Source organism: Plecotus auritus (genome assembly GCF_963455305.1).
Source record: "Plecotus auritus genome assembly, chromosome: 8".
In the NCBI taxonomy this organism is placed as follows: Eukaryota; Metazoa; Chordata; class Mammalia; order Chiroptera; family Vespertilionidae; genus Plecotus; species Plecotus auritus.
Window position 1 is genome coordinate 131978126 of NC_137782.1, and position 24162 is coordinate 132002287.

The 24162-nt window shown below is 39.0% G+C and overlaps 2 protein-coding genes across 10 annotated transcripts in view; both read right to left on the reverse strand.

Annotated features, from left to right (window-relative positions):
- The window catches only part of GMCL1 (germ cell-less 1, spermatogenesis associated), a 53743-nt gene extending 39174 nt beyond the window's left edge, over positions 1–14569 (reverse strand). Inside the window, exons 1-6 of one of the 2 annotated variants that reach the window (XM_080684081.1) lie at positions 14053–14569; positions 9856–9979; positions 7939–8035; positions 6260–6357; positions 3083–3195; positions 2381–2446 (exon numbers count right to left, since the gene is read on the reverse strand). In XM_080684081.1, coding sequence (XP_080540207.1) covers positions 2381–2446; positions 3083–3195; positions 6260–6357; positions 7939–8035; positions 9856–9979; positions 14053–14312 — 758 coding nt within the window. In that variant the 5' untranslated portion in view covers positions 14313–14569. The remainder of the gene's footprint in view (positions 1–2380; positions 2447–3082; positions 3196–6259; positions 6358–7938; positions 8036–9855; positions 9980–14052) is intronic. The other variant, XM_080684082.1, reaches the window with a different exon arrangement.
- A 3571-nt stretch (positions 14570–18140) lies between these two features.
- Positions 18141–24162, reverse strand: part of ANXA4 (annexin A4) — a 70797-nt gene continuing 64775 nt past the window's right edge. For all 8 annotated transcript variants that reach the window (XM_080683859.1, XM_080683857.1, XM_080683858.1 and 5 more), the window contains one exon: positions 18141–19488. In XM_080683859.1, the coding sequence (XP_080539985.1) occupies positions 19429–19488 (60 nt within the window). In that variant the 3' untranslated portion in view covers positions 18141–19428. The remainder of the gene's footprint in view (positions 19489–24162) is intronic.

Below are 24162 nucleotides of genomic sequence, written 5' to 3' on the forward strand. Positions count from 1 at the left end.
TTTGTTTATGCCATGACATCACTAGGTGATGATTTTTTTTTTTTTGGGGGGGGGGGTAGAATAATACTTTCTACTAAAGTACTGAAGGGTAGAGAAAAGGAAAGGATCCAAGAATCCAGAAGGTGGTCTAGCCATATAAGTAACATTTACATTAATTCTTGTATTTTATCTTGAAAGTTCAACGAAATTTGAATTCTCTACTATATACTGTATTTAAATGTATTTAATGTATGAAAGTGTTTATCTCTTATGTCTCTCCATGCTTCCTACCCCTCTCCCCACCCCAAATCAGTAAAATTGACATCCCAGGAAGCTATGCAGCGGTAAGTCATTGGTTTTGTACATTTCCTTTGGAGTGTAAAGAAAATGCAAGCCTGAAATGCAAGACTAAAAAGCCTACTGGCCTCTAAAAGATTATTCCCACCCTGAATTTCTCAGATTCCCCCATTACTACAAATAAGCTTCTTGGGGGCAGAGACCATGACATAATCATCTCTGTATCGTCCACAGCCCCTAACAGAGTACCTTTATATATACTAGACATTTTGGAAGTATTTGTAAAAGGAAGACAGAAAGCAATAGTAAGCCGACATAATTCAAAAGGCCAACCTAATTGGGCATTTAATTTCATTAGACTTATCAAAAAGTTTACAATTTCCTCAAACAATGTTTCAATGGTAATAATGGGTTCTTTTTTTTTTTTTAATCCCCGCCCGAGGTTATTTTCCCACTGATTTTTCGCGAGTGGAAGAGAGAGGGAAAGACAGAGAGAAATATCCAGGTGAGAGAAACACATCAATTGGTTGCCTCCTGCACACACCCTGACCAGGGCCCCAGCCAGGGAGGATACTGCAACCAAAATATGTGCCCTTGACCAGAATCAAACTTGGGACCCGTAGGTCCACAAGCTGATGTTCTATCCACTGAGCCACACCAGCTAGGGCTTTTTGTTTTTGTTTTAAAGATTTTATTCATTTTTAGAGAGAAAGGGAGAGGGAGAGAGACATTGATGTAGTGCAGAACATCGATTGGCTGCCTCCTAAATGCCCCCACCATGGATTGAGTCCGAAACCCAGGCATGTGCCCTGACCGGGAATCAAACCAGCAACCTTTTGGTGCACAGGACAACGCCCTGGGCCATACCAGCCAGGGCTAAAGATGATTTTAAAAATAAACTTTTAGGTTCTCTAAGAGCCCAACAAAAGTGAGGTAACACTTAAAGACTTCTATAATTTTATAGCAGCAATGAATTTTTCCATTAAAATTGGTTAAACCAGTCAAAATAATACACATTATCCTATATAATAAAACCCTAATACGCAAATAGAACGACCAGCAAAACAACTGGTCGTTATGATGCGCACTGACCACCAGGGGGCAGACGCTCAACGCAGGAGCTGCCCCCTGGTGGTCAGTGTGCTTCCACAGGGGGAGCGCTGCTCAACCAAAAGCCGGGCTCATGGCTGGCGAGCACAGCAGCAGTGGTGGGAGCCTCTCCCAACTCTGCTACAGGCAGGTGGTAAGAAGCGAGAGGTCCCGGACTGCAAGAGTCCCAGACTGTGAGAGGAATATCTGACTGCCAGCTTAGGGGATTGGGCCTAAGCCAGCTTGGGCCTAAGCCAGCAGGCGGACATCCCCTGAGGGGTCCTGGACTGCGAGAGGGCGCAGGCTGGGCTGAGGGGACCCGCCCCCTCCAGTGCATGAATTTTGTGCACCGGCCTCTAGTATCATTTATAATTTGTATAGCATTTCATCAGTTCATGGATACAGTGAAAATACTCTTTGTTAAACTGTTTACTTTTTTTACCTAGACAGCATGGCTCAGTGGTTGAGGATCGACCTATTAACCAGAAGATCATGGTTCAATTCCCCGTCAAGGCATATGCCCTGGTTGTGGGCTTGACCCCATGGAGGTGGTCATGCAGGAGGCAGCCCAATGATTCTCCCGTATCATTTTTTTTTATTTTTTATTGATTTTTTACAGAGAGGAAGAGAGAGGGATAGAAAGTTAGAAACATCGATGAGAGAGAGACATCGATCAGCTGCCTCCTGCACGTCCCCTACTGGGGATGTGCACGCAACCCAGGTACATGCCCTTGACCGGAATCGAACCTGGGACCCTTCAGTCCGCAGGCCGACGCTCTATCCATTGAGCTAAACCGGTTAGAGCTCTCCCGTATCTTTGATGTTTTGATCTCTCTCTCTCTCTCTCTGTCTCCCTCCCTTCCTTTCTGAAATAAAAAAATAGATATATATTTTAAAAGTTATTTACTTTTTCATAAGTAATATTATTTTTGTCTTATACAAAAATATCTTGCATACTTTGGAAAATGTAAAACAATATTTAGAATGATTACAAAGTTATTTAAAATTCAAATACCTCAGTTCTTTAAAAAGTTCAACATTCTGATGAGTCATCAAATTGTTTAGAAGCCATTCAAGACACCTGAAATTAAACAAGGAATTATTACACTGTATATCATGGATTGATGATTTACTAAGTATGACTTACAGTTAAAATAAAAACAGAATATTAGTCTTGCTAGGACATGCTCAAAATTTTTAATTTAACAATTGAGAATTTAGTATTATTTTTGTCAGCAGTTATTAAGGGAATATTCCCTTTATATTAATAAGAGCATTTCAACTTAAGAAAACCTCATTTCAAGTTTGTGTTAAATGGTTTATGAAAGGGCTTACATACTTTCATTACCTTCTTTATAATTTGAAAATAGGTACTGAAATTCTCAAGAGTTAAAAACATTGTCAGTAGTTGCACTGATATGATGTCTAGTATGTCTACTATTTGAAAGATTTTATAGAAGATCTACTGTAAAGAGTGACCATAGTTTTTATAAGCAGGTATACTAGTAACCCACCCATGGTCACTTACAAAGACAACACTTTTGAGAAATTTACTAATCTGTCCAAATGTAAAAAGGAACTTTTTAAATAAAATTCTATTCTCCTATTTTTTTTTTCCTTTCTTTCTTTCTTTGTCACACTACACATTCTCTTAGGAAACCAAAGCAGCCAAATTCCCAAAAGTGGGATGGAAGGAAAAACAAAAAGGGTAACTCACTTTTTCTTTACAGAATCTAATCCATAGGTCCCTGCTGATGTGTAATAGCCACATACAGTTTTCACATTAATTGTTTCCTTCATTGTCTCACCACACTGCTGTATTAAACCATCCTGTAAATATAAATAAGCAGTGGAAAGGCCCATTTCATGTGGGAAAAATTATCTCTGAACATGTGCTTGTACATATTAAAAAGTTTTTTTAAAAAAGGAAGAAAGAAAGAAACTCGTTAAGTGCAGCAGTAAGTCCAGTAAAAATATTGAAAAAAAAAATCCAGCAAGTATTCAACTAAATACTTGGAATTAAATGTGGAAGAGCGGGGGTAAAGAAGTAGGCAGAGATGAGTATTATTATTCCCTTTCAATTCTTCCCTTTCGGAGACCTTTGCAAATTTAAGCAACATTCTGTCTGTTTTACCAGTTCTTTTTAAATTAAGACCTCTTTACACAGACCATGTGATGGGTTAAGCAAGTAAACTGTGAATCATCAGAAAGTGTTTATTAAAGTTTAAAACACTTATCAATATCTAAGAGATGTACCTAAATCAAATATATTATTGTTTTAAGCTTACATTGAAATTTTAATTTAAAATGTTTATACAGAAGATTTCAAACAAACTTTATTCAATATATGTGAAGAAGACTGTCACTGTTTACTCAAATTTCTAAAATATATTCATGCAAGTATATTATTAGGTTAAACAGATAAGCCATAAAGATAATGCAGAAAGTGGATTTAGGACAAAACCAAAACAGGACTAAAGTTAGAAAATAAAGTATATTACATGGAAATAATAATTGTAAGGATCAAAACATTTTAAAAAATCAAATAACCCAAAGCAAGTATATTTAGCAAGCTATCAACTAAACCTCAAAGAAATCAGTATACAAATACCACAAAAAAGGAAACACAACTTTTTTAAAGATCAAAATAAATCACTGACTTAAACTTACCTGAAAAAGTCATTCTAGACTCCTCCCCTTTCCTCTTAACATCTCCTTTGTCACCAAATCCAGTGGATTATCCCTGCTTAACCACTGTGGTATTCAGTTTTCCTCTCCATTCTTAATATTTAGACCCTAATTTAGACCCTCATTTGATTATGATAGTTTTTTATACTCATCTTTTCTTCAATCCATCCTTCACATTGTTCCTGAAGTTTTCTTTCTAAAACATAACTTTGGCCCTGGCCTGTTTGGCTCAGTGGATAGAGCATTGGCCTACAGACTGAAGGGTCCCAGGTTCGATTCCGGCCAAGGGCATGTACCTTGGTTATGGGCACATCTCCAGTATGTGCAGGAGGCAGCTGATTGATGTTTCTCTCTCATTGATGTTTCTAATTCTCTATCCCTTTCCCTTTCTCTCTGTAAAAAATCAATAAAATATAATAAAAAATAAAACATAACTTTATCTTTCCCCTGATTAAAATCTTCCAAATGTATTATACATAAAACCTAAACTTTTTGAAAGGTATAGAGTGCTTTCATGAGCTGGCCTCTGTCTCCCTCTCTCCAACCCTTCTTATATTCTACTAGAGGCCCGGTGCACGAAATTCGTGCATGGGGTGTGTGTCCCTCAGCCCAGCCTGCACCCTCTCCAACCTGGGATCCCTCGAGGGATGTCCGACAAGCAGTCGGACATCCCTCTCACAATCCAGGACTGCTGGCTCCCAAATGCTCGCCTGCCTGCCTTCCTGATTGCTCCTAACCGCTTCTGCCTGCCAGCCTGATCACCCCCTAACCACTCCCCTGCCAGCCTAATTGATGCCTAACTGCTCCCCTGCCAGCCTGATTGCCCCTAACTGCCCTCCCCTGCAGGCCTGGTCACCCCTAACTGCCCTCCCCTGCAGGCCTGGTAACCCCTAACTGCCCTCCCCTGCAGGCCTGGTCCCCCCCCAAATGCCCTCCCCTGAAGGTCTGATCCCCCCCCAACTTCTCTCCCCTGCAGGCCTGGGTCCCCCCCAATTGCCCTTCCCTGCAGGCCTGGTCACCCCTAACTGCCCTCCCCTGCAGGCTTGATCGCCCCCAACTGCCCTCCCCTGCTGGCCATCTTGTGGTGGCCATCTTGTGTCCACATGGGGGCAGCCATCTTGTGTGTTGGAGTGATGGTCAATTTGCATATTACTTTTTAAAAAATATATTTTTATTGATTTTTTACAGAGAGGAAGGGTAAGGGATAGAGAGCCAGAAACATCGATGAGAGGGAAACATCGACAAGCTGCCTCCTGCACACCCCCCACCGGGGATGTGCCTGCAATCAAGGTACATGCCCTTGACCAGAATCGAACCTGGGACCCTTCAGTGCGCAGGCTGACGCTCTATCCACTGAGCCAAACTGGTTAGGGCTGCATATTACTCTTTTATTAGATAGGATGCTAGAGCCATGTTCCATTCAGATTCTCAATTCTCCAGTTTCACCACTAGGTCTTAGTTTATTGTCTGAAATGCTCTTCCCTTCTCCTTTCTTCTTACTTTGCAAAATAAGTACATTTTTTGGTTTTCAAGACTCTCCTCAAACACAACTTCCTTCTTTGACACAAACACGTTGAACTGACCACTTCGTGCACCCACTAAATCCTACAGGATGTTTATTATCGTTACCTATAACACTGGACAGCTCTTATTTACCTTTGGGTCTGCATATCAACCCTCCCTTTCCCATTCGACATTCATTATATTGTGAGCTTCTTAAAGGTGGGGACAGTATCTGAATTTACCTTTGGATCTTTATGCCTACTTTAGTACATTGCTCAATACACTTCTGTTGAATGAACAAATCTGTCCTACCAATAGATTATACACATTTAAACACAGTTATTTCATAATTAAGAAAAAGTTTACATAGTAAGCACTCAATATTTTTTGAACCCATGAACTAATCAGTACATAATTATAAGCCATTTGCTTCATAACAGTCAAAATAAGCCATTAATGAAATCTGTCATTCTAAGATGTCTACATAGAAATAGCTTGCACTCATCTTACATAGACATCATGACCTCTTTGGTTGTAATAAATTGCTTTTGGTTAAGCGTTTTTGATGACACCACAAATGGCATATTTATACAATTCATTTTTGTTTCAAAAATTATAAAAAGCTAAACTTTATTTTTGTTTTGGAATACTTTGAAACAAAAATGCAACTGTAATCCTTTCTTTGAATAATGTGCATACTTACCAACTGTAGCATACAAGCTGCTGCCAAAATGGCAATAACTCGACTGGGCTTTATTAAGACATCATCTCGATACAGTGAACCAAATGCAACCTGCAGTGCTGGAAGCAAAAGCAGAATGAAATAACAATTATATCTATGAGAGTATTATAAAAATAACTATCTTTACACCCTAAGACATATGTCTAAATCTAATATGTACTTAAAAGGATAAGAGAACTATCACTAATTAAATGCTAGTGATGGTTACTGATTAATGATACTAAATTAATAATTTTCCACTTATTTTACCAAATTGAGTTAGATTCTTCTAGATCTAACCTTGACATTAATCAGTGGTCAGAATTTAGACACCCTTCAGAAAGTTTTATAAAGATACCCCTGAGTAGACCAATTAAGTACAAGTACTGACACAATGATAATATTAACCCTAATACTTTCAGGGCTTCACCACTGGTGTGGAACAGCTTATGGTCTTACCATGCTACACTCTCACCCAGCCACCACAGCTGTCTAATAAGCCTGTCCATCCTTCTTTCTGCTGTACTCGCATCTATGTCTCACATGGTTTACTTTATATTTTTGCACCCGAAACTTGTATAATTTTGTTAACCAGTGTCACTCCAATAAATTCAATAAAAAGGGGTGAAAAAGAAGGGAGTAGAAGCAGCATTGGAATAGCAATTATGAGAACTAGAGTCTGATCTAGGCTCATTAAACTGCTTTGAGACCTAACATAAGCTCCTTAAATCCTCCGGTTCTTAGCTTCCTCATCTTAAGAATCCGTATAGCTCTAACTCAACATTGATTAGTGTGGCTGGCATGGCTCAGTGGTTGAGTAGCGACCTATGAACCAGGAGGTCACAGTTCAATTTCCAGTCAGGGCACATGCCTGGGTTGTGGGCTTAATACCCAGTAGGGGGCATGAAGGAGGCAGCCAAGCAATAATTCTCTTTCATCATTGATGTGTTTTTTTAAAATATATTTTATTGATTTTTTACAGAGAGGAAGGGAGAGGGATAGAGAGCTAGAAACATCGATGAGAGAGAAACATGGATTCAGCTGCCTCCTGCACACTCCCTACTGGGGATGTGCCTGCAACCAAGAAACATGCCCCTGACCGGAATCGAACCCGGGACCTTCAGTCCACAGGCCGTCACTCTATCCACTGAGTCAAACTGGTTAGGGCTCATCATTGATGTTTTTAGCTCTCTTCCTCTTCCTTCCTCTCTGAAATCAATAAACAAAATGTATTAAATATTTTTAAACTAAATAAATAAATCAACATTGATTATATAATTTGTATCCTTATTGTTCCCAGAAAAGGTCTTTATATACAGGGAATAATCAATTATTATTATTCACCAGCTTTTCTATGTAATTAAAATAAGTGGTCATACTTTTCCTTCCTTCACCCTACAGCTTCTGTATCCTAGGCAGATTTATTTACAAACCTAAGTAAACATATTAATATGGCCCACATGACTAAAAATATTAGAGATAAGTAGAACAGAACTGATAAACTATGGAATAAATCAATATAATGTTGTTGCCTTCTGGTATTATATGGAACCTTTTTCCTACCTTCCAAAGTTAGAAGAAAATATTTATTTTCTATTAAAAGTATAATAAGTTATGTTTTCATTACTTTGCATAATAGTAATAACTGTGGTGGTGGTTACCTTCTACATCAATATTCTGGTCAGGAATCTCCAGTTCAATAACATTCATGCTGGATTCTTTCCAAGAACCACTGAACATACTAGAAAAGTAGCCAGACTTAAAAAAAAATAAAAATAAATAAATGATTACCCAGTACTTCCTGTGTCTTCCAAATTATTTCCCCATTTCTAACTTTAAGCCAACTATTCTATCGAAACGAACTTATCATATTATTTCAAGAGAAAAATAATTGCCAAATGTGTCTATAGGAGAAAAGAAATTGATATAAGGACACTGTTAGGTATACAAAAATATTTTCAATTTAGTACTAATTTAATGAAAATGAAACTAAATTCTCCTATTACTATCTGAACTGAATTCCTATATAGTAATATTTGAACCTCATTAGCTTTTAACATGAGTATATTACATGTATATGTTTTCCTTGTCAATGACATTCTAAATTCAATCTTAGAAATTGTTACATATTTAAGTATCTCAAACATATGACAATACACAAGGTGGATAAATAAAAATGTATCAAGGAAAAGAATAGAATAAAGCCCTCAAACTGTTAAGTCCCTACTGTACTGTACCTCAGTGGTTGTAAAGGATCCAGACCAGTCCCAACTCAACACTAATAGGATGATTCCCAAGAAATTAGGAAAAATCTAAGTTTAATTTTATCTAATCAGAAAATTCCAGAATGAACCTGAATTCTTGGAAAGGTTCCAGAATGGATGAAGTATTTAGTTATTTACTAGATAGCACCTCTCATAATCAGAATTACTTTGGAATGGATCAAATATTAACTAATTTATTTTAAGAACTTTTCTGAGTACTTAGTATATACAAGGCACTATGAATATAGCAGTAAATAAAACACACTGTTTCTGTCCTCAGGGGACTTATAATTTAGCATGTGGCTTGCACTATAATCAATCCAGTTTCTCTTGAGATGGAAAGAGGCATTTTCATCCTTAAAATCACAAAATTGCTTTGAGAGATTAAAAAGAAAGATATGAACCATATCCTCAAGCTGAGACCAATGTTCTGATGTATTCTCTAGGCTATATACTTTAAGCAAAATAAAACTGTTCAAAAAATTAAATAAAAACTATGATTAAAATGTTAGAGAAAAATTTCTTTCAAATGTTTATACTAAAAAATCTTAAACTATACTGTCTTACCAGTAATTATTGTCAAATGGTGAAAAAGAGAGGGAAAAATATAAGCTCCACAGGATAAGAACTGAATTGTTCACTGCTCTATTCCAAGTGCCTAGAACAATGATTTGAAGAAAAGACAGATTTGATAAGAAAATAAATAAAATATTTGAGCCATTAAAGCAATATTTTTAAATTTTTAAATCTTTAAAATGGGGTGACATATAGCAATATTTTCAGCACAGAAATCAAGTACATGTATTAACTAAATGAGTTAGTCTATATACTTTTTTAATGTTGTCTTTAACTGCATTTTCCAGAAGGAAGATTAAGTGTCAAGAACTTTCCATTCACATTTAATGTTAACTACAAAGCAACATTCTAGCTGAGTTCATCCAATTAAATAATCATATACATATTAAACAAATGCAGCAATCTTAGCCTTAATGTTAAACATTTTTTCCCATAACTTTTCCCTTTTTGTCAATAGAAGGCACCAAAATAAGCACCCTACTGAAGTAATGACAAAACGGTATTTATTGCTAGGCCCATATGGCAATAAAAATTCAAAATCTGTTTTCTAGACCAAACTAAGCTTTCACTAACAATGTTTGCCATAGTTCTTAATAAAACAATACTTTTTATTAGATGATAGGAGTTAACCACTCTCCATGCAAAAGATTACTATGAAATGCAAATATGAAGAACATGACTTAAAAGAGTTTGAGTTTGTTAAATGTAGTCATTCAAATAGAAAAATAAAATACTTACTTGACATAAATATATTTTGTGTAAGCTCCACTCTTCTCCTAGAGCACAAATTTTAATGTCACTATTTTCACCATTCAAAAATAATGTTTGATAAATATATTTGGATGTACTCCTTAATTTTTTCCTGTTAAAAGAAATGCAACTGTTACATATGTGTAAAACTGAATATTTTACTGATTTTGCAAATAACTCAAAATACTTTTATTCAATTTTTATTAAATAGAACCAATGAGTAAAAGGACAGAGGTATATTATATATTTAAATTTGCTCATGTACAGAAGAGTACATTAAAAAACTAGTAGTAGTGGTTATCTCTGAGGTACTCTATTCCCAAGAGGAGTAATAGTGGATAAATGGGGGGAACATGAGAGTAAGATCTTTCACTATCCATGTTTTTGCAATGTTTGATTTTTGAACTAAGTGAATTACCTGTTCAATAAATTAAGATAAGTCAGGATTATTTTTACTTATTTCCTTATTTAGAAATCAGCACTAAGGAGCATCTCAATACCACTACAATAATACTGCTATACAATTACAGAATGGAGAACATGTGTAAAAATTGCATCCATTCAAGTAATTTTTAAAATAATTTACATTTAATTTATTTTGGTATCAAACTATTTTAAAAACTGGTTAAAATGTCACCTCATCCCCCAAGTGGACAATTGGTTTTCAGCTTTAGACTAAAGGTTCTCAAAATTATGCTCAATGGAAAAGTGGGCACCAGGAAGAGCCAAGAAGTGAAGGCAGGGCATCCCACCTAACTTCAGAGGGGCATCACATTTATATTTGTAAACATCTTGCATTTCTGCATAAGATGCAACTTAAACAAAAAATTTTAAAAAATATATATTTTATTGATTTTTTTACAGAGAGGAAGGGAGAGGGATAGAGAGTTAGAAACATCAATGAGAGAGAAATATCAATCAGCTGCCTCCGGCACATACTGGGGATGTGCCCGCAACCAAGGTACATGCCCTTGACAGGAATTGAACCCAGGACCCTTCAGTTCGCAGGCCGACGCTCTATCCACTGAGCCTAACCTGTCAGGGCAACAAAGAATTTTTTTAAGTTTGATAATCATTGCTCAAGATGGTCCAGTACATATGAAAAGCCCTAGGTAGAGGCTGATCAATATCTTTATATTCCTGGCCAAGCCTGACAAATTTTAATATTTTAAAAATGAAGTAATTGTTTCAGATGGTGTCTTGAACCAGAGTATTTAACATCTCTTCCCAACAGGCAGACTTGGGTTTGAGTTCCAGCTTTACCACAGCTCGGTTACCCCAGATGTACCATAGAGGGTGTCAATAGCTCCCACTTTGTTGGGTTACTGGGGGAAATAAATGAGACAATGTAGGTTCCAGTTCCTTATAGCATTCTTCCCAACTTACATTAAAAGATTAAAAGTACAGAAAGGAATAAGCTCAAACAGCAAAAAGGGCTTACCAGCTGATAAGAGAATTCTACAGATCTGGAAGTTAGAAAATAAACTGGAAAAGAGCCTCAAAAGCCACAGTCCAAAATTTATCAGGGTCTAGGATGGAGGCTGACGCCCATTTGCCCTTCAGAAGCTGTGTATGTGAGTTGGGAAGATGAGGTCTCAGGGTAAACAGAAGGCAGAAATAGAAACTGAGGCAGAAAATGGTGAAACTTGTTCCTCTAATGGCCTTTTCCACTCTCTCTGAACACAGAGTACAGATAAATCAGATATACAGATTCCAAGGATCTTCTTGAAAGAAATAAAACAGATCTATCAAAAAGATCTAAGACTTTAGTGCAGATGTCAGTGCCCCAGACAAAGCAATCTTCATTCTAGCATATGAAGAATCTATAGCCTGATAGCTCCCAACCTAATCACCCAAACATGGTTCCCAAACTGTGTGTCAAAGCACCTGGAGCACCACAGCAAACTCAGGTAAGTATGTGGACTATTCTAAATTTGAAGGAAACACAGCAACATCTTTCAGATACCATGCAGTCTACTACCATTAAGTTGGTTGGACCTAATTATCTGATATTTCTTTAGGACCCAAGGTGCCAAGAAGAAAATAGCTGGGATACTAAGGGTGTTTTAAAAAAGTTTCGGAAGCTCTACTCTAAAACAAAGTATGCCACACCCATATCCAATGTAGTAGTCAGTGTCCCTACTCAAAGGAGAAGATTAGTAGAAATAGATCTAGTTACTTAAGACACACACACACACACACACACACACACACACACACACACACACACACACACACACACACACACACCAGTTCCTCATTCTTAAATATAAGCAGACAACCAGAATCACCCAACCTGAGGAAAATATGGAATATTATTAAAAAGAGAGAAACTGACCCCAGAGGAAACATAATTCAGGAAAAAAAGAACTTAAAAGCAAACAAAACAAAAATAGTCTAATTAATACATCTAGAGATTTGAGAATATTACATTCATAAAATAACAGAATGCTATGATAAAGGATTACTCTGAACAAGAAAATAAAAGAACTCTTAGACACTAAAAACATGGTTGCTGAAATTAAAAACTCCTAAGCAAGGCTGAATGGCAAAGTTAAGGGAATTTCTCAAAACAAAAGCAAATAAGACTTAGAAAGGATAAAAAGAGAAGAGAAGGAGGTATAATCCAAGAAATCCAATTAAAAGGGGTCCAAAAAAGAGAAAACAAAGATAACAGAAGAAAATTAATGGAAGAAAATTTCTTCCAACTAAAGTAGTCTCTAGATTTTAACAATACACCAAGTACCAAGGCCATTATAAGACCCACATTTAACATATTCTAGTTAAATCCCAAAATATCAAAGAAAAAAATTCCAAAAGTTCCAGAAAGAAAAAAAAAAAAGGCTTTTGTCAACAAGGAGGGTGTGGGGTATAAGTGACCTAAATACTTATTAAAAGGCAAAACTATCCTACTGAATTAAGACACACACACACACACACACACACACACACACACAAGATCCATCTGTATGCTATAGATGCCATTTTAAATATAACACAGGTAAAATAGAAAGTATAGAAAAATATATACCTTTTAAACACTTATTAAAATAAAGTGGTAGTGGCTATATTATCAGGGATAAAGAGAGACATTTTGTGACGATAAAGGGAGTTAATTCATCAAGGAGACAAGATTTACTGAGTTCTTCTATACCAAGCACTGTTCATTGTATGCATTTTAATAAACCCTTTAAGGCAATTATTAGTATCTCCATTTTACTAATGAGGAAATAAGACTATTAATGTGCAGAATACAGACTAGAACTCAGAATCTGAGCTGTTAAAACTATATTATGCTGACTCTCCCACAAGGTAACAATTTGACAGTGGGGGTCCATTTTTGGACAAGCATTCTTACATGAAACTGTATGAAAGATTTTATAAACCAAACTGTCAACATAAGTTATCTGTAATGCTTTTGTTTTACAATACCTAGTGGTTGTGTAAGCAAAAAATTTTTTGAATCATGAAAAAGATTTCATTAAAAAAGTTAAATCTATGTGACCCCACTGATGACCTTTAAAAACAAACAGAGCAACCAGATCGTGTGTGTGAAAACATTTTCTACTTAGAAACAACACTGTAGTTCACAAGTAAACATCCTGGTTTGCAACTCTTCGGAAAAAAAAGGTTGAGCTAGCTGCAGCACAGCCTTGTACACATCCAGGGTGAGCGGTCAAGTATTGGAGGCTTTGAACGACTGTTCCTAGTAAGGAACATTCGTACACCATTGGTGAACTCCACCTTTACAGTTAACAACTGCAGTCATTTCCGCTACCTTGAGTGCACGACAATGGGAGCGCCCATCTCAGAGACTAAATTTACTAGTCTGAACTATTTAAGGCCACCGGATGCAAAACAACTAATTTTACTGCCACCCACTCAGAGAAGACAAGGGTGTAGGGCAGCCAGCAGGTCGCGTCTAAGGTTTAACGAGGCGCAAGCTTGGGCTTGGCGTTTCTGAGTCTCATCTTGGAGCCATCACATCATCCAGGCGGCGTCTGTGGTTTGTAGTTCTGAACACCAAGCGTCCCCAAGGCGCTCCCCACCTGCCTTGCATCCGGCCGGCTCCCACCTGTGCCTTGTCAAGGACACGTTGCACCCCGCAAGCGCCGCCTGGCTAGTCAGTCCCCCGGCCCGGCCGCGAGAGCTGCCCAACAGGTGCGGGCGCATCCCTCCACGTACCTTCTCGGGGTGTTGAGGAGCCGCTGCTGCTCGTCCCCTTCCTCCTCATCACCATCGGTCTCGGATTCGGGGTGACAGTAGCAGAGGGCCCCGCTGCTCCGCTTACGCTTGCGGCTGCCGGGGCAGTAACAGAAGCCGTGGCCGGGCGCGTCACCGCCAGTCTCCGGCCTCCGGGCAGAGCCCCCCGCCCCAGAACCCGGTTCCGGCTGGGCTCGGGTTCGCCCCGGGGGGCGCAGCACTCGGCTGCTCAGCGAGCCCATGGGCCACGGCTCCCCGGGATTTCAGGGGGCGCACCTCAGGGAGCCCAGCGGACCCGGTCTCCCGCCATGGCCCGGCCGCCGCCGGTCTCCAGCAGGCCCGGGTGTCTACACGACCCCTTTCTCACGCGCAGCCTCAACCGTTGCAGGGAACGCCGCCGCCTCCATTCACCGCCCCGCCCGCCGCGTCTCTGCGCGCGGTGTCTCCGGGCTGCAGGACCTTGCCCCTTGCTTTCGCAAATAAGTGCGGCCCCGGCAGCGCATGCTCGCGGCGAGCCTCCGGAAGGGGCGGGGACAGGTGGGTGTGGGTGGCGGGTGGAGCCTCCGTGGAACCGGACGAGGGCGAGGGGGGTGATTCGCTCACAGGGGCTTGTGATTTTTGCGCTGTGATCCTCCTGTATCTCCTACCAGCCTGATTTTGGGTCCCGACTTAGCTTTCAGCATTTCACCCACACCCTTTGTGTTAACCGGATCGGGAATTGCAGCTCATTCTTTCTGCAAAAGTTCTTTGAGCTCTAGAGGTCTAGTGGGCTCTCTGCTACTCTAGGGGCCCAAAATAGTGCTGTTCGAGCTCTTCCTTGGAGGAGTCACCACGTGCTGGGGTCGCGCCTGCCGAAGTGGGGCCTGGCATTCCGAGGGAGGAGGATCTAGAATGTGCGTCTTAGAATGTTAGGCCCTTGGGTTTCTTAAGCATCAATTCTCCGCTTCCTATACGGATTATGGTAAACGTTCCCTGCATTCCTTTCCTTTCCACGCAGGGGCAGTGGGGTCTGTGCTGGGACAGTCAGGGTTTAAAATGCCTTCTGGAGGCCGGAGCAAAATTTACAGGTGTCTGAGTAAAAGCTACAGGTGTCTGCTTAGAGTATGCAGCCTTGCTCTGGACAACTCTCACTCCCTGACTCCCTCTGGCTACTTTTTAAATAAAATATTTATAATGAATTATTCAGAGTAATAAGATAATTAGTAATAAGTTGTGGACCCACCATAACGATAACAACAAATTTTAATAAAGACTTAAATTTATTATACTTGCTTTGGTTCATTCTTTTATATAGAATGCAGAAAGGTAGACACTCCCCCTCCATCTCAGTCTGTCTCCTTCACTTATAGTGACCACTATCTTGATAATGGTGTATATCATTATTCCCATGCATGTTCACATATACACACATATATACAGTATATACACACACATTACCAATATACTTTCTTTTGCACATTTAGACATGTAATTAAATGGAATTATACTATACCTATCATTCTACACCTTTCTCCTCTCTCAAAATTATACTTTTGAGACTTATCCAACTGACAAATCTCTAGTTGATGTTCACTGCTCATTGTGTGACTAACCGATAATTTATTTTTTTCCCTTACTGAAGGAGTTAGGTTTTTCTACTTTAATGCTCTTAATAGAGCAGTAATGAACACCATGTGCAAGAGATTCACAAAGTAGAATCCCCAGAAGTGAATTTACTAGGAACTTTCAACTTCAACTGTTAAATTGCTTCTGAAATGATCTCACCAATTTATACTCCCATCAGCAGTAGTATATGTAGTTTGGGGGCCCCAGGTGTCTTACCCTGAGAAATCTCAATTGAGAAAGGTTGGCTGGGGCAGTTTGGGGGTAGGGGGTAGGAAAGGAGAATGATGGCTGAATGGGGGTCAGCCTGCATGCCCAGAATTTGTCAGCACAAAGGATATGCAAGTGTTTGCCATGAAACAGGTGTGGGCCACCACAAGACATCCAGCATGGGATCATCTTAGAGCCTGTGCAAGAAGCCTGGATGGAAGGACAAGCCGTGCAGCACAGAGAACCTGAAGTTATCATCAAATTCTTAAAGGCTGAAAAACAAGAATTTCATTTGCTTTGCCAAAGGAACCGAAGATGAGTAATTCCCTGATGATGGGGTTGATAAAGAACCCAAGAGAATGCCCACAAGAATCAGTTTTAAACATCTGCCAACAGCACACAGCTTGACCATCAACACCAGAGCACAGTCAGGTAATGTTAGTGGAGGTAGTTAGCTAGTTATTAATAAAGGCAGGAGGCAAAGGGAATCAGATATTAAGTATAATCAACTGGGGAGTGTGAGCCTGCTTGCTTTGCCTGGAAGTCACAGCATCCCCAGGAAAGCACCTGTCTGTTCCCCATAGAACACTGGGAGAAGGGATAGAACAATGAAGAGGAACTTAAGCACATGCACAAGGGAAGTCAGAAAGGCACAGGGGGAGGTGCTTGACCATAGCCTGGGGAAATAAAGTACTAGATTGGTTGCAAGGTGGGCCCAGTGCAGTTTGGAAAGCTTGGGAAATTGACTAGTTATTTTGAAAAAGGTGGTCCTAGTCTTTTACAAGCCTGAGATACTATAACCCCATAATCCCAGGGGAACAAAGAAGATAGATTCTCATTCTCTCTCTCTCTCTCTCTCTCTCTCTCTCTCTCTCTCTCTCTCTCTCTCTCTGTCTCGTCTAGTAGCCAACTGGGGCCCACAACAGATTCAGAGGGCTCCAAAGGACTAAATTTTACACAGAAACTCTGGACAGTGGCCTTTGTATTGCCCTTAATGAAGATAAGATTGGACTTTTCCTCATGGCGGATGGATGGAGACGGGACATTGGAGGGGCAGCCATCTGTTTCCACCCAAATAAATCTTGCCACACCACAATCTCCCATGTATGGGTCCATGAAAAGCTTTACTTGAGATCCTGTGAAAGAACACGATTTCCACTGGCAACACTACTACATCCCTGGCTAGATTGGGGGCTAAGGGGTAGAGTATGGAAGGAAGCCTAGGTAGACAAAGAGCGGCCTACCATGACCCTCCCCCAAAGCCATCAATAGGCCAGAGCTGAATGAGGGAAGAAGCTTCAATTAAAATCAAGTTTGGAATTTTGACTGGGCATGTTAATTACTGAAATGATTGTTTCATGACTTTAAGGGACTGCACAGTAGGACTTTTTATAATCTAAGAGTCACCAAAAACGTTGTAACTCTATCCTCTATTGGAATTTTCATCTAAAGACAGAAGAATTGGGCCCAATAAGTAAATATAAATGAATAGTGGGAGAGGAAAATGAAGTAACTTCATAATTATAGTATTACATCAGACTTAGTGAATACTAGAGGCCCAGTGCATGAAATTCGTGCACTGGTAGGGTCCCTAGCGGCTGCCAGCTGCTGGCCGGGTACTCCCTCCCTTCCCTGGGCCGGCCCCGTCCCCTGGTCAAACTCGCGGACAACTGGTCAAGGGGACAATTTGCATACTATGCTTTTATAATATAGGATAACAAACATTCCTCTAGGGTGGCTTTATCCTGCCCTCTAGAAAACTTCTAGTCAACAAATACAATGTTTTAAAATTCTGGCTAAGTCATATACAATTTAAAGGTAAAACTACCAAAAAAAGTGTAATGCTTCTAAAATCAAATAAAATTATTTGGAAATTTCATGCTCTTCTGCGTAGGTAGCAGAGCAGCAGAACTATTTCCTATATTTAACTAGAATTACTAAGTATTCATGTAAATCGCTTTTACCAATTGCTTGAGCACTTACTAGTATAATAAGCAAGTAGAAACAAATTGAAAAACAAACCCTGATATTTCACCTGTCAAAATACAAATTGTATAGAATGAACAACGAAGATAAATATTTTTATTTAATACTAGAGGCCTGATGCACGAAATTCACTCAAGAGTAGGCCTTCGCAGCCCGGTGGCTGCCTGGATCCCTCCCTCGCAGCCTCGGCTGCTGCCTCAGTCCCACGGCTGCAGACCCTGCTTCATCTGGAAGGTCATCCAGCTTAATTAGCATATTATGCTTTTATTATTATAGATATTACACTTTTATTATTATAGATAAGTATTCCACTTAGAATGGAGAGCATCACTCATTTTCAGAGAATAAATTAAATACATTATTTTATGTCATTAAGTAAGAATACCGTTTGGTATATGTGAACATTAGTTTTACAGCAATAGGTGTACCAGTACATAAGACTAATTATGTTGTTTTCTCCCCCCAATGTTGTAGTTCTTAATAGAAACTGAGTAACACAAGTCCTTCGAAAATACCTTTCGGGTTTCAGGATGAAAAAATTCACAAGTGGTAAAGTCAGATAAAGAGTATACCTCATCTTAAAGACACCATGTTTTATTCAAATTATTTTTCCATGATGTATACAAACTGAACTTTTTAATCAAAATAATTCTAGAGTTAAAAGGCACAGTGCAAATGTAAATGAGTACAAATTGACAAAATCCAAAATGACTTAAAAAATTATTTTTAGCACAAAATATTTTAAGTAAAATTCAGAGCATTACATTCATCTTCAAACTGGCTTAAGACATTAACAAAAATATTGTGGAATGTCCAACATTTATGTTTGGTAACCAGACATATATGATCTGTATAACCATAATTAGAATTTAATTTGTTCAGACAACTTGGTGATTTTGGTATACTTCAAATTGGAGAGAATAAGTGATCTTAACATAAGATGTGATGGAGGAAGTATTTCACAACAAACATAGTAAAGATCAACTAATGCTATAAACAAAACCTAAACAAAGAACATTTGTGGGTGCTTTCAAACTATGACTATGTGAAACAGGAAATTGGACAGATATTCTTACTAACTAGAAGCTCACAATTTCAAATTAAGAAATTACTAGCCACTTTAAAAATAGAATTAGGAAAGAAAAGTGATTTTATTCCATAGTGGCTGCACCATTCTACAATCCCACTAGCAATGCACAAGGTTCCAGTCTTCCACTTTTATAGATTTTCACCAAAAAGAAAACACAAAATAATTTAATATAACCCAATTCCTGTGAAACACAAATGAGGAAGAGATATGTTAAAAACATGGAGCACACTATTATTTCTAATTTTAAATCTGCTTTTAAGTTTTATAAGCTTTGAAATACAAGTACAGCTTTCAAGCATCATGAGTTATAATTACAGATGAATAATAACACAGTCTATATCCTAGGAGGCAAACGTAGGTGTTTTAATTTGGAAATAAGTGTTCTGAGATAATGCTAATAGCAGTGTAGAAAAATGAAGTTAAAAAATATCAAGGTTTTGGGAATCCTCTTATCTTTCCAGGATTTCAGTTTAATCATCTCCTCCACAGAGAATAAGCAGAACCTTCCTGTAGTCTCCAGATGTGTCACCCTGAAGAGAGGGAAGCAAAGTTAAAATCAGATAAATGAGTTCTAAAATGGAATATACAGCTCGAAGTCTCTAGGTTAACTTTGTAAAGCTTGTCTGGATTTTTCTTAGAGTTTTAAAAATAACATTTGTTATTGTTTATTACAAAAGTAATATTTGTAATATTACTGTTCGGTGAAGAAAATCCTATCTAATAAAAGAGTAATATGCAAATTAACCATCACTCCGCTACACCCACCAGCCACGCCCACCAGCCACGCCCACCAGCCAATCAGGAGCGAATATGCAAATAAACCAAACCAAGCTACAGCCACAGAGAGCAGGAGGGAGGCTTGGGTTTCCTCGGCAATGGAGGAAGCCACGCTTTCCGCCTGCCCTTGCCGGCCTAGGCCTCCACTCAAGGCTACAAAGTTTCAATGATAGAAGATACATAAACCCAAACAGAAATGGCGGCAGCCACGGAGCTGGAAAGAGCAGGAGGCTAGGGTTGCCCCCGGCGATGGAGGAAGCCAAGCTTTCCGCACACCCTGGCCGGCCCAGGCCTCCGCTTAAGGCTACAAAGTTTCAATTATAGAAAATACATACATCCCAATAGAAATTGCTGCTGCCCGGTAGCAAGCAGAAGGCTTGGCTCCGCTCCAGGCTACAAAGTTTCAATTGTAGAAGATAAATAAACTCCAGATACTAGGGCCTCCGCTTGGGTTGCCAGGGGGCGTGGCTGGCCTGCAAACCACCACAGGCCCCATGCCCCAAGGGAACCCCCACCCTGATCCGGGACACCTTTCAGGGCAAACCAGCTGGCCCCCACCCATGCACCAGGCCTCTATCCTATCTAATAAAAGAGTAATATGCAGATTGACCATCACTCCAACACATAAGATGGCTGCCCCCATGTGGTCAAAGATTCTGCCTCCATGTGGACACAAGATGGTCACCACAAGATGGCCAGCAAGGGAGGGCAGTTGGGAGGGACCAGGCCTGCAAGGGAGGGCAGTTGTGGGTGATCAAGCCTGCAGGGGAGGGCAGTTAGGGGTGACCAAGCCTGCAGGGAAAGGCAGTTGGGAGGGACCCAGGCCTGCAGGGGAGAGCAGTTGGGGGGGGGGGGACCAGGCCTGCAGGGGAGGGCAGTTAGGGGTGACCAGGCCTGCAGGGGAGGGCAATTGGGGGGACCCAGGCCTGCAGGGGAGAGCAGTTGGGGGGGACAAGGCCTGCAGGGGAGGGCAGTTGGGGGGACCCAGGCCTGCAGGGGAGAGCAGTTGGGGGGGACAAGGCCTGCAGGGGAGGGCAGTTGGGGGGGACCAGGCCTGCAGGGGAGGGCAGTTAGGGGTGACCAGACCTGCAGGGGAGGGCAGTTAGGGGTGACCAGGCCTGCAGGGGAGGGCAGTTAGGGGCAAACAGGCTGGCAGGGGAGCAGTTAGGCATCAATCAGGCTGGCAGGGGAGTGGTTAGGGGGTGATCAGGCTGGCAGGCAGGCGAGCAGTTGGGAGCCAGCAGTCCTGGATTGTGAGAGGGATGTCCGACTGCCCATTTAAGCCCAATTTTGGTGCAGTCGGACATCCCTTGAGGGGTCCCAGATTGGAGAGGGTGCAGGCTGGGTTGAGGAACACACACCCCCATGCACGAATTTCGTGCACCGGGCCTCTAGTGAAGACATAAAAGAACATAAAAATTATCCATAATTCCACCATCTAGATATTACTATTCTTAACATTTTGGTTTGTGCATATCCTTCCAGACTTTTTCTTATGCATATAGATTCCTATATGATGGGACTGAAGTATTTTGTATTCTGATTTTTCACTTAATATAGCCTGAATATTTCCCTATTTTAATTCATTAAATATTCTTCTACAGCATCATTAATTAATGACTACAGAGAATTCCACTGTACATAGGTAAAATAATTTATTTGATCTTCCCCCCATTGTTGGGTATTTATATTGTTTCTAATTTTGCAGTATTACAAATACTGCTGCAATAAGTATATCATAGTTAAATTTTTTTTGCATTTCCTTGATGATTTACTCAGGATAAATTGTCAAAAAATGGGAATTACTGAATTAATAATCATGTATTTTCTTAAGCCTTTTGATAAGGTTGCAAAATAGCCTACATGAAGGTGCTATAATTTCTACATAGAAATTTTTATGGGCTAATTAATAGATCAGTTTTTGCTAGTGCTTCATGGGCACTAAAAAAAGATGGAATCTGTGTTTATAGGGTTCAAATTTTAACTTACATCTGTTAAAATATATTAATATATTCTTGTTTATACTTTGCCTCATTGATCTGCCAAAGAATAAGGGTATGTTAAAGTCTCCCTCACACAGTATTTTCATCAATGTCTTATTTTGGAGCCTCGAATGTCTTATTTGTATACTTGAATGCAATTCTATTTGGCACCTAAAGTTTCATAAGAATTTAATTTTTGTTGTGAATCACTGCCTTTATCAATATAAAGTGATCCACTTTCTCCTATTAATTTTTTTTCTCCTTAAATTCTTTTTTTACTTACAGTATAACCCTACTTTCTTTTTCATGTTTGTCAAATGTTCTTTTCCCTGGTCTTTTTATAAGCTTCTTACATGTCACTATATTGTAGTTTTTTCTTATAAATACCATGGAGTTGGATTTTACATTTTTACTTACCTGAGAGTTTACTTATTTTTATTATGACTTACATTTTTAATTTATTTCTGTCATTTTTTATTATTTATATATTTTATATTTCTATTATGCCCTTTCTGAAAATTGTTATTGAATGGGCAATGTATTCCTTATTTTTAGTCTTATACAGTGTTGTGTGTATGTATACACACACACACGCACATACATATATATATATAAACATGTAATATAAATTTATTTATAGTGATGTTTCCTCAGGCCAATCAATACAGGATAGGGCAAAAGTAGGTTTACATTTGTTTATATGGAAAATATAATAATTAATAAGTAATAAAACAAGATTAAACTCTGTTTCGCCTACTTACAACTGTAAACCTACTTTTGCACCCCCTATATTTTTGTACCCCATCATTTTAGTGTCTGTATAGTATTACATTGTATGGATGTTCCATAATTTGGAACATCCCAAATTATAAGTCCCATTGGGTGACTTAAATGAGAATATATAATACATTATACACTATAAAAGTATGTCATCCTGGCTTGTCTGACTCAGTAGATGGAGCGTCAGCTCACAGACTTGAAGGGTCCCGGGTTCGATTCCGGTCAAAGGCACGTATCTTAGTTGCAGGCTCAATCCCCAGCCCCGGTCAGGGTGTGTACAGGAGGCAACCAGTTGATGTGTTTCTCTCACATCAGTGTGTCTCTATCTCTGTCTCTCCCCCTCCCTTCTACTCTCTCTAAAAATCAATGGAAAAATATCCTTGGGTGAGGATTAACCAAAAATAAAATGAAACAAAAATGTATGCTATATCATTTATTCAAATATAAATAATATAAAAAATATAAGTAATGCTACAATGAAAATATAATATTTAGTGTATTTTTTAACATTTTATGAAACAATTTTATTCAGATTCTGTCATAGATTTTTTAAAATGTGGTAAAATAGATATATAACAAAAGTTGCCATTTTAGCCCTTTTTATGTGTATAATTCAGTGGCACTATTTACATTCACAATGTTGTGCAACCCTCATTGCTATTTCCAAAACCCTTGCATCATCCCAAACAGAAACTGTCACCAAGAAGCAGTAACTCACCATTTTCCCCCTTCCCTCAGTCCCTGGTAGCCTCTAATCCACTTTCTGTCTGTATAAATTTACATATTCTGTATATATCATGTAAGTGATATCATATAGTATTTGCCCTTTTGTGTCTGGTTTATTTCACTTAGCATGTTTTCAAGGTTCATCCATGTTTCAGAAACTTCATTCTTTATATCTATCTATATCTACTAGTATATCTATGTCTATATCTATATCTATATATCTATATCTATGTCTATATATCACATTTTGATTATCCATTCACCTGTTGATGGTCACTTAGCTTGTTTCCACCTTTTGGCTATTGTGAATAATGTTTGCGTTGGCATACAAATACCTGTTTGAATGCCCGTTTCCTTTCTTTTGAGTATATACCTGGCATGGAATTGCTGGGTCGTATGGTAATTCTATGTCTAACTTTTTGAGGAAGCACCAAACTCTCTTCCACAGTGGCTGTACCATTCTACAATCCCACTAGCAATGCACAAGGTTCCAGTTTCTCCATATTCTCACCAACATTTATTATTTTCCTTTTTTTAAAAAAATTATAGTCATCCTACTAAGTATGAAGTGGTATTTCATTATGGTTTTGATTTGCATTTCCTAATGATTAATATTATTGACCATCTTTTCATGTGCTTATTTGTCATTTGTATAACTTCCTTGGATAAATGTCTAAAATGGGTTGTCTTTTTTGTTATTGAGTTGTAGTTCTTTATATATTCTGGATAATAAACCTAATTTATCAGATACGATTTGCAAATATTTTCTCCCATTCTGTGGATTAAGGGGCTTTCATTTTATTTTTTCTAAAGAAATTCCTAAACATATAATGGCTAAGCAAGAGGTAGAGTTCATCTTTCAAACAGATATTGCCAAATTGCCTGCAGAAAGGTTAGACCAGTTTTATTGTCCTTCCTTAAGAGATGGTGAGTTTACCC